Genomic DNA, 13407 nt, shown 5'->3' on the forward strand with positions numbered 1-13407 from the left:
GGAAATGAACAGTGGGGTTTAAAATTATTGAGTGTGTTTTTGTATTTTTAAAGAAGATAAATGAAAAGGTCAACAGATTGTTAAGATGACTTTTGGGATATTTTGAGTTGAAGACGGTAACGTTTAGGGAGAAGCCATGCTGTCACTTACAATTCTTAACAGGTTTAAAGTTTTTGGATTCAAAAATTGAATTATTAGCTGCGTTTTATTATCAAAAAATAAAACAATGAAGATTCAAGACAAGTAGTAGAAAATTATAGAAATTTGAACTGTCATGCTACGGGTCTTGGGTTCAATCTCTGCATGTGCCAACTAAAGTTATTTCATGGGTATAATCTTCTTTTTTTTTATATTGGGTGCGCACTAAAGGGGTTATGAATACCCTTATAATGATTAAACACAGTGCGAGCAAATAGGAAAGTAGGATAGGATTAGAAAGGAGAAACCGATGCACATTGATTTTGAATTTCTGCACATCGTAAGTGGGAAATACTGAGTCAGGTTAAAAATTCCATATTCTTGTAGTGCGGCTAAAGAAAGAATCTCAGTACTTAACAGTACGTCCAAAATTTGGCTCGAGAGTAAATTGATGGGCATTTCTAGCAATACGGGTATTACGGTTGAATGGTTTAAGGGGAGGAATGCAACTGGCTATTTCAATAAAGGATTGTTTATAAAAGTAATGATAAAATAATGACAGGCATGAGACCTTGCGGCGGTGTTCAAGAGAAGCAAATGCTCTTTTTTTAATTCTATCCAGAAGACTGAAATACGTTATTGGAGCTCGAGCCCAAATATGAGAGTTATACTCGAGTTTAGGAAGAATAAAGGTTTGCAAATTTTAGCCTGATCAGAAAGAACAAAACACTTCTTGCATCGTCGGAGAAAACCTAAACACTTAGCAGCATTTTTGGCGATGTCAAATATGTGATCACTCCAGAACAAGTTGTTTGTGATGCACATATCTAGGACTGATAGTTGTGCAATCTCCTCGATGCAAGTACCACCAATGGATAGTGGCATTGGGGGAGGGTTACGCTTTGGTGACAGTAGACAGCATTGAGTTTTCGAAGCATTAAATTGTACACGGTTTTTCAATCCCCAGGATCAGAATTTAATAAGCTCATCATACGCTGCCGTTGGCAGTCCACATCCAAAACACAAGGATGAGAATCTAAAAACAAATATGAAAAGCAGAGGGTACTGTCATCATCGAAACAATGTAGTGGGTAAGAAGTTTCAGACAAAAGAATATAAGGAAGAGAGTCGGAGACAAAACGGAGCCCTGGGGCACACCAGCGTTTATTTTGTGGATATCAGATTTGAACTCGTCCCATAGTACTTGAATTGAACGGTCCGAAAGGTAATTTCTAACCCAACAGAGAAGAGAGCAAGATGCGAAACTCTTTCAAATCCGTTTGAAATATCAAGTGCAATAACCTTACTTTCTCCAAACCGATGCAAAGCTTTATTCCACTGTTCGGTGAGATAAACCATAAGATCACCAGTGGACCTATTCCAACGAAGGCCATATTGCCGGTCGGTCAAAAGCTTCCGTTCTTCAAGATATTTCTTAAGCTGAAAGCTGATCAGCGTTTCCATGACCTTGGAAGGAAGAGACGTGAGTGCTATTGGAAAATAGTTACAGGGGGAGGAGGATTCGCCTAGGAACAGGCTGGACAAATGCAGTTTTCCATCCACTCGGAAAGAGACCTGAAGAATAGGACAGATGGAAAAGCCTACGCAGTGGTTTTGCCAGCGTTGAAGAACACCTCCTTAGAAGAATACCTGGCATACTATCCATGCCAGTCGATTTGTGAATTTCAAGATATTTTAGTACTCTAGCAACTGCAAGAGTGCGAAAGAAGATTCGTCCCATGGAATAGTTTACACTTTTAAGTACAGGAGGATTCATGCCACTCATTGGTAGCATCGAATTAACAGCAAACTGTGTTGCAAGCAAATTAGCTTTATCAATCGAACTTACAAAAGGAGTGTCATTGGAAACGAGCGTAGGAACTGACGATGACGTAGTGTTGCGCACATTTTTTACAAATGACCAGAAATGATTTCATAAGAATTGACAAATCCTTCAGAAGAATTATGAAAAGTTAGACGTGCGGGTTTGGGAAAAAACTGTGGACCCCTTTTATCCCTGAGATGACTTGGACATAGTAATATTTGAGACTTACAAAGTCAAAGTATAAGAAACTCTTATACATTCAGCGACTTTTTTGTGTGGATATTTTGCCATAAAATCAATGGATACTCTATATCAAAGTATTTTGTTAAATTTAATTAAGTTAGGTTATTTTGACATACAAATCAATAAGTTTATTTCCAATTTTTTGTTAACAACACGTTTTAGGGCAATTGCTTTTGACAATCACATAAAACCTAAACAAAGCATAACTATTGACTTTGAATTGCAGACATCTTCACATTATTGAATGAACTGTTATTAATGACGTTACAACACTTATGACAGCTCAATTTGACATTTGTTGTTGTTGTTGATGTTGTCACTTTTAAAGTATACTCACGGGCTGAATGGGCATTTTAAGCAATTTTTGTTGATTTTCAAACAATTTTTTCACATTTAGTCAAACAAAATTTTTGACAGTTGCAGTAAGTCTGTCAATTTGAAAATTTTAATAAATGCAGTGGGCAACTTTACTGATATAATTTGGTCTTTCAATTTTGTTTTCTTTTAGCAAGAACTCTATCAGTTCAAATTGACAGTTAAGGTAACGTTACTAGTTTCAAAATTTGCACAATTGAAAACTAAAAATGACATTTAAAATTATTGAAATTTTGTTTTGTAGATTTTTGTAGTTTTTCTTTCCTTCCCCATGCACAGATGACAAGTAAATTTTTTTTAAATTTTCGATTTTGCATTTGAAGGGGAGCTGTCACTTTGAAAATATTTATGACGGCAACGTAAAATTTAACTGATTTCATTGGTTCTGTTTTATATCTTCTTTCTTATGCACAAATTTTTTATTAAAAGTACGAAATTTGACAAGACTTTTGAAAGCTTGCATTAACAGTTTACGGTTGATTTTCAAAATTTTGAAGTACCTTTTTAAAATGTACTTAAACTATCAATTGTCTGTTAACTTTCAATCGCAAGTGTGTAATTTGTACATTTTTTTGTATCCAACATCGACAAAAACACAGTTGAAGATACATCTCGCCCTCGCTTTGCTCGCTGCCCAAACCGTGCGCACATCTCCCCCATAAATGAATGAACGAACGAACTTAATTAAGATTTGAAAATTTCCAAATGTTTATGAACACGAAACTCATTTAAGCCGAAAATGTAATAAAGATAACAACCGAGGAGCATTCATCAAGATGAGCAGCACAAGTAACAGCAACAGGAACAGCATCAGCATCAGCAGCGGCACCAGCTTCAATGTTTGATGTTTTTTTGGCTTTTTGGTCGAACGAAGAGAAAAGAGCAACATCATCAGCTTCATCCCAGCAACATCAACATCAGTAGCAGCAGCATCAGAAGACGAGAAGAAAGGGTAAAGGGGGTGGGGGTTATAGAGGAAGGGAAGGGAGGTAATGAATGCAATGTACATATGTATGTAAGGAAAGGAGTGTTCCTCATTTATGTGATATTACTTCTATAAAGCTGATGTACACATGATGCTGCTATACAAAAGTCCGTCCTTGGTTCCTTTTTGGTTTGTTTAAGGTTTGGGTTGGTTTCACCAAATGCAAGCGGCATTATGTTATATTGCAAGTGATAAACTTATCAACCATAAAACCACTAGTGATGTGTTGTTTTTTTCGTCTATAAGGGATATCTACTTGTAAAGGGTGTTTTCTTAAGAGGTATAGAATATCTTCTAACATTTAAATGTAAATATTATTTTTGACACATGACCATCACAGCTGGCTCGAAAGTTGTAGAATATGAAGGTTCAACTTTCCATGACTTTTATTTTAAACATTTGTGGCGGTAAATTGGAAATAAAGTGGTGATTTTATGGTCCAAGTCGTAAAGTTGTTTCGGGCTTATCGCTGTAGACTATCGACTTCAAATATTCCCACAGAAAATAGTCAAGCTGCCTTAAATCACACAGCCTTGGAATTAATGTCACAGGTCATTAATATGACAAAACTTTACGGTTATAAAACGTTTCCTTCAATAAATCAATTGTGGCTTGAGTTATGTGATATGTTGCGTCAACATGTTGAGACCACATTTTGGTCGTTCATTTGATGAACAAAAAAGTCAGTAAACTGTAACGTTCTGGAAAGCATAGTTCTTAAAGAAGTATGGGAACTTATTCATGAAGCACACTTAACCTCCAGTTTTTGTAGATGTAACGAGGACTCTGCACACGTTTGAGGATTATGATCACTTAAAATACGGCAGCTTTGTCTATTGACGAATCTACTCAACCAAAAGTGAGCCTAATCGTTAAACAAGATTACTGCCAGAACACTGATTTTAACAATTTGGAGACGTTATTCAGGCGTCAATCTATTCATGGTGAAATGTCAAACCAAACAGAAAATAAATCATTTGACAGCTGACAAAATGGCTGCCAGTAAAAAATTGTGTTGCCAACTTAAAGTTTAAAACCTCTTAGAAAAACACCCTTTAGATGCGTTTATACCAGAAGCATGCTTTAGCTATTAAGCAAGTTGTTGCTATTTTACTCGTATATTAGTAAGGCTGCAGCTGAAGCTCATGCTCTATGCTCACACTCATACTTCATGGTCCATGCTGATGCTGATGCTGATGGCATATAGAAGAGCAAGGAACACAGATAAATTGGTGTTGTTAAACAGTTGTAATTACTTAACTGAGGTTGTTCTGTTGTTACGAGTTTGGACATACATAGACGAACAGTTCAAGTGGTAGTTGGGATAGGGATAGTTTTTCGTAAGCGTATAATATATTTTTTTTTTAATTTTATGGCAAAATAAATACTTTTTTTTAATGACGAAACAAAATTATTAATACTTTTATGAGCTTGAGTAGATTTTCTAGCTAAGTGGTTTGGTCAGTTAGGTTTTATAATTTATATGAAGTGTATTTTTATCAAAATTACAAAATATTTTGATAGAAGTGCTATAATATTTTACATTTTTATTATATAACTTGTTGATGTTTAATGTTATGTTGGGAATGATAGAGTTTAGAAAATTAATTTTTTGATAGTGAAAAATTATGCACCTTCTTTAAAAATAAGGAAAAAATGTATTGCTTTTAAATTGTTCAACATAAAAACAGTAGAAACTCTGGGAATGATTGTATATGCAGTTTCTTTAGTGAAAGCTATTAATTTATTAAAATCGGTTAATGGTGGAACAATTCGTGTCACTAGAGCACTTGTTTTGTTTTAACCTTAAAAGAATAAAGTATTTTCTTTTAATCAAAACTCATGGAAAGAGTCTCTAATATTTTATATTTCTCTTTAAAAATATGAACAATTGTTTAAGGAAGTTCGTTTAGCAAAAGCGCTATCGGTGTCTGTGCTCATTGGTTTTGAATTCTTGAATATTGCAAAGACTAGAAAAGAGAGACTGTGGAAAGGCATTCCACATTCACGTTGTACGGCTAAAGAACAAATCTCTGTATTTTATAGTACGGCCGAAGTTGGACTCGGTTGGTATAGTGACTATAGAATATTAATTCGACGAAGTGAAGATACCTATATCTTTACTGAAGTCCAACAAAGCTGCTGGAGCTGACGGAATTGCTGCCAAATTATTATAAACAGCAGGAAATGACTTGGTAGGGCGCATGCTCCAACTCATCGTAAAATATGGTGGGAAGAATGCATGCCCTATGAGTGGAATCTCAGCATAGTTTGACCGATACATAAAAAATTAAACCCTCTTAATTGCGCCCGACATCAGTCTCCTGAACTTTGCATATAAGATCCTTTCTGTGAACTTCTGAAATCTATCGAAAACAACTTGATAGGTCCTTATCGATGTGACTTCAGACCAGGAAAGTCCACCATTGACCAAATATTCACATTACGGCAGATCTTGGAATAAACTTAGGAACTTCAAATCGACATCCATTATCTGTTTGTCGATTTTAAAGCCGCGTATGACATCATCTATAGGGAAGAGCACTACAGAGCAATGTCTAGTTTTGGTATCATTGTCAAACTTATCCGTTTGTGCAGAATGACAATGGAGAATGCACGCTGCTCTATCAAGGTCAGAAAAGATCTCAACGATGCATTTGATTTCAAAAAAGGCTTTCGACAATGCAATGCACTGTCAAGCGACTTCTTTAACATCGTTTTGTAAAGAATTGTGCAAAACTCAACCGTCAACACTAGAGGCACAATTTTCCAAAGGTCCCTCCAATTACTCGGATACGCAGATGATATTAAGATAATTGGAAGATCAAAGCGTGATATCAGTGGAGCGTTTTTGAGCATTGCGATGGGAGCGAAGAAGATGGGTTTAGTGGTCAATGAGTGCAATGAGTGCCGTCATCAAAAAAGGACGTTGATCAACGACGATTTGGACAAAACTTCTATAACTTCTATGCTATAACTTCGAGGTAGGTGAGGACTTTGTCTACCTAGGCACCGCTATGAACTCAGACAACGATATCAGCGCTGCTTCTTTGGACTAAGAAGGCAATGCAGTTGTAAAGTCCTCTCTCGAGCATCCAAAATCACCATCTATAAGACACTCATCATCCCGGTTCCGTTTATGGCGCTGAGGCCTGGACCCTGTTAAAGAAAGATGAGAGCGTCTTAGGATGCTTCGAGAGAAAAATTCTGCGGGTGATTGTTGGTGCCGTCTGCATAGATGGGGAGTTGAGGAGAAGATATAACCACGGGCTGTAAGGGCTGTACAGGGGCACTGACTTGGTTAACAGAATTACGACTAAGATGGTCATGTAGAGTTAATGGAGAGAGCTAGATTGGGACTGAGATGGCTGGAGATGCATATTGGTTGAGGCCTAGTTCCGTCCAGGACTGTAGCGCCACCTAAAGGAAGTAAGTAAGTAAATCACTAATTACGGCTTACATTAAAGTTTATCAATTTTCTTAAAAGATTCATCAAAAGGTGAATTGGTATTCATGATAGTATTGACAATTTTACTCTTTAATTGGGAACTGTGGCGTATACGTAACAAATTTTGAATTGTTGGGATATTCTGTATGACCACTAGCTGTTATACGTGGCTTTGCTAAAAGCCAAAGGGTTCAAATCTGATATCCATAAAATAAACGCTGGTGTGCCCCAGGGCTCCGTTTTGTCTCCGACTCTCTTCCTTATATTCATAAATGATCTTTTGTCTGAAACTTCTAACCCACTACATTGTTTCGCTGATGACAGTACCCTCTGCTTTTCGTATTCGATTTTAGATACTCATCCTTGGTTTTCGGATGTGGACTACCAATGGCAGCGTATGATAAGCTCATTAAATTCTGATCTTGACAATGGGGAATCAAAAACCATGTAGAATTTAATGCTTCGAAAACTCAATGCTGCCTCCTGTCACAAAAGCGTTACCCTCCCCCAATGCCACTATCCATGAGTGGTACTCGCATCGAGAAGATTGAACAACTATCCGTCCTAGGTATGTGCATCACAAACAACTTGTTGCGGAGTGATCACATATTTGACATCGCCAAAAATGCTTAAACGTGTTTAGGTTTTCTCCGACGGTGCAAGAAGTTTTTTTTTTTTTTTTTTTTTAATGGGGTGGCGCAACAGTCCGTTGTGAACCAGGGCCTAGTGACTAACAACTCTCAACCATTCCTGTGTGCGAGTACTGTTGTCAGGAATGGAAGGGACCTACAATTTTAGGCCGAATCCGAACGGCTAGTTTGAGAAAGCACTTTTTCATGACAAGAATTACTCTTGAAGGATTTGTCAATTCCTCGCAAGAGGCAGTACCCGCGAAAATTATTTTTTTAAATTAAGGTGGCACAGGCAGGGATTGAACCCAAGACCCCTTGCATGAGAGTCCAACGCACTAACCATCATGCCACGGGTACTACAAGAAGTTTTTTGCTCCTGGCTAAAATTTACAAAGCTTTTATTAGTCCTAAACTTGAGTATAACTCTCATATTTGGGCTGGAGCCCCAATAACGTACTTGAGTCTTCTGTAGAGAATTGAAAAAAGAGCTCTTAAAATGATAGGAGATCGTTCTGTCACCGAGAAATTTGCTTCTCTTGAACACCAGCCACTCCCCATAAGCAATTCAACCGTAATACTCGTATTGCTAGGAATGCCCATCAATTCACCCACGAACTCAATTGCGGACGCACTGTTAAGTACAGAGATTCTTTCTTTAGGAACACTACACGAATGTGGAATGCTTTACCAGGTTCAATATTTCCCACTCATTACAATTTGCAGACATTCAAAACCAATGTGTATCGGTTCTCCTTCTAATCCTATCCTCCTTTCCTAACTGCTCGCACTGTGTTTAATCATTTTAAGGGTATTCATAACCTCTTTAGTGCGCGCATAAAATAAAAAAAATAAAAATTTTACATAGAGTCATTCCAGGGTTAGTTAACAAAGCTGTCTTATGTTAAAGTTATGATGGAGTCATAGCGAAATTGACTTTAAAAGAGAATTGAAGCCTTTTGAATTGAAATTGTAAAACATTTGGAATTATTAGAATTTGGCGAATTCACCCTTTTTAAAGCCACAGCGTACAATTTGGTTAAAATATTAGCTATATAATGTTTCGACCAAGTTGTGTGACATGAAGTCTTGTATCGTTAAAAAAACCAAGTGTTAAAAAACTGTTCTGGGTATGAAGTGCTCTGTCAGTGTCAATTGCCAAATACACCCTCATATTTCCTGCGACTTCATCCAAAAAGTTAGAACTTATTTTCAAAACCAACATAGTTACTTAGTGCTAGAATCGTTGTTTTGTAAACCAAGGTAAGCACTTGCAATGCATTTAGAATTACTGTGTACTCAAGTGTAAAAATGCTCCATTAGAGTCACAATAGCCCTTGACATTAATTTTTATTCATCTATCTTCTTATTTTAATAGTGTTTCAGCTTAGTATCGTGCGTTATTGTCGTTATAAGAAACGCCTAATGATAGGCAAGTTCAAATGCAGGAAGCACCTAATAATATACTACTAATTAGTGTTCTTAGACAAAATTTTATGACGAATATGTTATTAAAAGTGCTATCAGAGAATCTGCTCGAATGAGCTGAGGGTAAAAAATTTCACCACGGTAAAAAGTAGTCTCGTAACTACCTCCACACAAAAATTCAAATCATAATATTGGGCCTTTGCGACGTGAAGGACGACCAAACAAACAAACAAACAAGCAAACTTTCTGATTTACAAAAACTACACAAACTAAATTGATTGACAGAAAAGCTGAACTATTTATATTGAAAGAATGACAAGTGTAATTTTAAGACATTTTTGCTGACACATTGACTGAAAAGAAGATTGATTTTAAATCCACAAAAGTTGCCACTTGGTTAAAGCCAAGGGATGATTAACTAAATTTATAAAAAAACAGTCGGCGGCGTAATAAATTCTTCTTATGACAAAATGAGAGCTTAAAGTAATTTAAATGAAATTATTTTTATACTTTCCACGCAATTCTTTATTATTTTTTTTTCATGGACACTCAAAACATAATTTTTTCATTCAATTTAATAATAATATTTCCATTCAAAAAATTAAAAAAAAAGCCGAAGGAAAGGAAAAAAAAAGATTATTCAACTTAAAATCCACTTCAGCCATCATCATCAGCTATTTATTTTAGGAATTTAAACATTCAAGTCAAATTATAAAATTTATTCAAAAGTCTCCAAAGTATAGACGACATAAAAAGATACTTACAATATTCGCAGTTTGGTCAAGTGCTGGAAATCTGATTCAAATATCACTGTGATATTATTTCCTTGGAGATCTCTGCAATAAAATAAATGAAGAAAAAGAAATTAAATAAATAAAATTAAAAAAAATAAAATATTTCATCTGCCTAATCATCGCTTTTAGTATCTCCTTAGAGATTTATTATATCAAAAACAAATGCACATACAATATCGTAATTTATGGGGTGTTTAGGGGGGTGGGTCAGTTATATTGGTGGTTGAAGAATGGTGGGGACATCGTTATTCATTACTTCCGCTGGCACTTAATGGCAGACGACAACGACGACGACAACGGAGACGAAAACGACAACGACGACGCAGTCTATATATTCGACATCCTGAATCGTCCAAACAAAAAGAGAAAGTCAAAACTACGAAGGACGACGACGAATGAAACCAGCGGTGGTGGTGGAAGCTATACGAGACGTCGAAGACGCAAAGATTTCCCACAGATTTTTCAACGAATCTTTCTTCTTCTATACCATATAAAAGGCAACATCCTTTTTTTTATATCCTGCCACATCCTGGATGAGCGCCTTTTTCTATCTCGTATTTCTTTTATTTTCAATTTTCTTATTTTCCTCTACTTTCTTACCCCCGAAATTCAAAGGAAAAGCGATCTAGGAAGTATTGAAAAAAAAGAAGGAATACAATTTGTTCGTCTGTTATTTGCCATCAGTTGCGTTCTATTCGTCCTGCAACTGTCGCAATTTATTTGCTATAGCTATAAATGTCTCAAAGAGCATCACACACATCCTTTTAAGTTTGTCAGCAAAAATAAAATAACAAAATTGTCGAACACCAACAATCGAAATATTTTTGTTACTTTAAGGTTTGGCGCTTTTTATCGATTTTTGGTTGTGTCCTTTTGTTGTTGTTGTTGATGAATTTTGTGTCCTTTCTTTAATGTTATTTGTGAATTCTAGCAACCTGAGTGAAAAAGAAAAAAAACATTGTTTTGAGAATTGAGATTCCGGAATGGAAGAATGAAAATAAAAAAACAACACAAATTTTGGTCAATTTGTTGGAGTCGAAGACCCTTTCAGCCTTACTCTACCTTACCTCACTTTTACCTGCCAGCATTTTTGTTGTTAAGTTATTTATCTTGTTGTTTTCTCTTTTTATTTTTATTGTGATATTTTCATATTTCATATCTTTGAGATGTATCTCAGCTCTTATGATATATAATTACTAATGTTTGTGCGTGTACCTGCCTACAATTCGAGTTCCTCAAAAAAAAAAAGATGTTCAGACAGAAGACGGACGAAAAACGAACATCATCAGTGAGCTGAGGGGAACAAAAAAAGAAAGATAATATCCCCTCGTGTAGAGTTTTGTCTAAATCTTGTAAAAACATTTACCTTGGGGTGTTTAACAGAAAAAAAAAACGAGTATCTAGATATCTATAACGAACCATCATCGCAGGTCGGTCGGTCGTAGCCGTCGTTGTAGTCGCAGATGATATATACACACGGAGGTCATAAGTCATATCCAGGTAGGCAAGTAAATTAGCCTGCGGGTGTTGTTTAGGTATTATATGGCCGGGACATGGCCGGGATATGGCCATCAGTTCAAGTCTACTGCCATTTTTAGAACTTTAACAACACAAAAAAATAAATCTGAGAATCTTCCTTGAGTTTAATGTTTTGATAAATGAAGAGCTACAGCTTCATACTATCATACGTATATATTACGACTTACGAGTACGTATACAAGTATCTATGTAGCTGAAGCTGTAGGTGCGACGCGGAATGAAGTGGAGGCTCATCATTCTTAAATTCTTGGGGAAATCACATTTTTCTTATCAACAGACAGTGGGTTTAAATAAATATAAGTATGGGCAGAAATCAAAATAATCAATATGAACTTTAGTAAAGATGAAAAAGTATAACACATATACATACATATTTCTTAGAAATTGTTGTCAATTTGATGAAATTCTTTTTTACAAATTTCAAAAAGAAAATTAATTTTTATCCAGTCTCACTTTACACAGTTCCGCAAAAACACTGAAAAAGCTTTTTTAAAAATAAAAAATTAGGTGGCGCAACAGTCCGTAGAAAACCAGGGACTAGTGACTTACAACTCACTCACAACCATTCCTGTGTGCGAGTAATTGGAGGGATGGAGGGGACCTACAGCTTATATGCCGAATCTAAAAGGCTTATTTAAGAAAGCCCTTTTCATAACAAGAATTACTCTTGGAGAATATTTCAATTCCTGGCAAGAGGCGGTACCCGTGAAAAAAAACTTTAGGTGGCACAGGCAGGGACCTCCAACGCACTAACTATCATGCCACGGGTACCAGATATTAGCTTTTTTATCTATATTAATTTTCAGTTCTAGTTCCGAGTAGATGAAAATCGGTATTCGGTCCAATCGATAGTCAAAAAAGGCGAATCTTTCTACCTTTTGTATTATCGACCAAATGCGCTTACATCTCTTCTTTCCAAGTATTCAGTGTTTTAATAAGCTCAACAGATATCTCGAAAAGTGAAGGCTTCTTAATGAATGGCAGTACGGCTTTCGTAACAATAAATCCTTGATGGAACAAATTTGTATGCCGTTTTGGAAATACGATTATTGCACTTGATATTTCAAAAGCATTTGTTGAGTGTGGTTGAGTTTGGCATCAGGATTTACGTGTCTACAGTTTTGATAAATCCTTCCTTTTTTGGCTTAGAAATTACATTCCTGACCGTACAATCAAAGCAGTTTTGGATGGGTTCAAGTCTGAGAAACACAAATCAAATGCTGGTAAGATCCAGGGCTCTGTCCTGTTTCCTATACTATTTCTTATTTTAATTAATGATCTATTATCTAAATTTTCTAATCCACTTTTCCCCTTAGAAGACCCCCAACTTGTTATGTTAGCCTTTTATAACCAATACCTTAACCAAATGGAAAATAACCTTCTTTCTGATGTAAGGAAATTTTTCAAGTTTATAAATGTCAAACGAAAATTTGATGGGTTTCCACCTTCAATGAGTTTCTCCAACATATTCTGATCCAATAACCATATCAAATCTATTTGCTAGTTACTTTAACAAATCGTATACTGAACATCTGCATGATCCGGATCCACACTACTTTAGTTATTTAGATGGTTGCACTCAAACCTCTCTTTCATCGTTTACAATAACTGAAGAAATGGTACTTACCAAACTAAGAGCCCTAGGCTTTCCATCTATATTTATATACTGGATAAGCTCCTATCTTGCGAATAGAACGTATTGAGTCCTTTTCCGTAACTCAGTCTCTGGTCTTATACATGCAACTTCTGGAGTCCCACAAGGTAGTCACCTTGGTCCCCTTCTCTTCGTCTTATCTGTTAAAGATGCCTGTCTTAAATTAAAAAAGTCAGATATCCTAATGTTTGCGGATGATAAGGAAATTTTTAAGATTATCTCTACTCCATCTGATTCCTTACTTCTACAAAATGATGTTAATATCTTTTTTGTGTGGTGCATGCATAATTTTCTAGAGTTCAATGTAGGTAAATGTAAACAAATGACCTTTTCGCGCAAACAAGTTCCA

General features: G+C 35.9%; 1 protein-coding gene across 6 annotated transcripts in view; it reads right to left on the reverse strand.

Moving 5' to 3' along the window:
• The window catches only part of LOC129940367 (protein slit), a 224096-nt gene that overhangs the window by 59152 nt on the left and 151537 nt on the right, over positions 1–13407 (reverse strand). For all 6 annotated transcript variants that reach the window (XM_056048685.1, XM_056048683.1, XM_056048682.1 and 3 more), the window contains exon 4: positions 9836–9907. In XM_056048685.1, coding sequence (XP_055904660.1) covers positions 9836–9907 — 72 coding nt within the window. The remainder of the gene's footprint in view (positions 1–9835; positions 9908–13407) is intronic.

The sequence above is a fragment of the Eupeodes corollae genome, chromosome 1 (assembly GCF_945859685.1).
Source record: "Eupeodes corollae chromosome 1, idEupCoro1.1, whole genome shotgun sequence".
Taxonomy (NCBI): domain Eukaryota; kingdom Metazoa; phylum Arthropoda; class Insecta; order Diptera; family Syrphidae; genus Eupeodes; species Eupeodes corollae.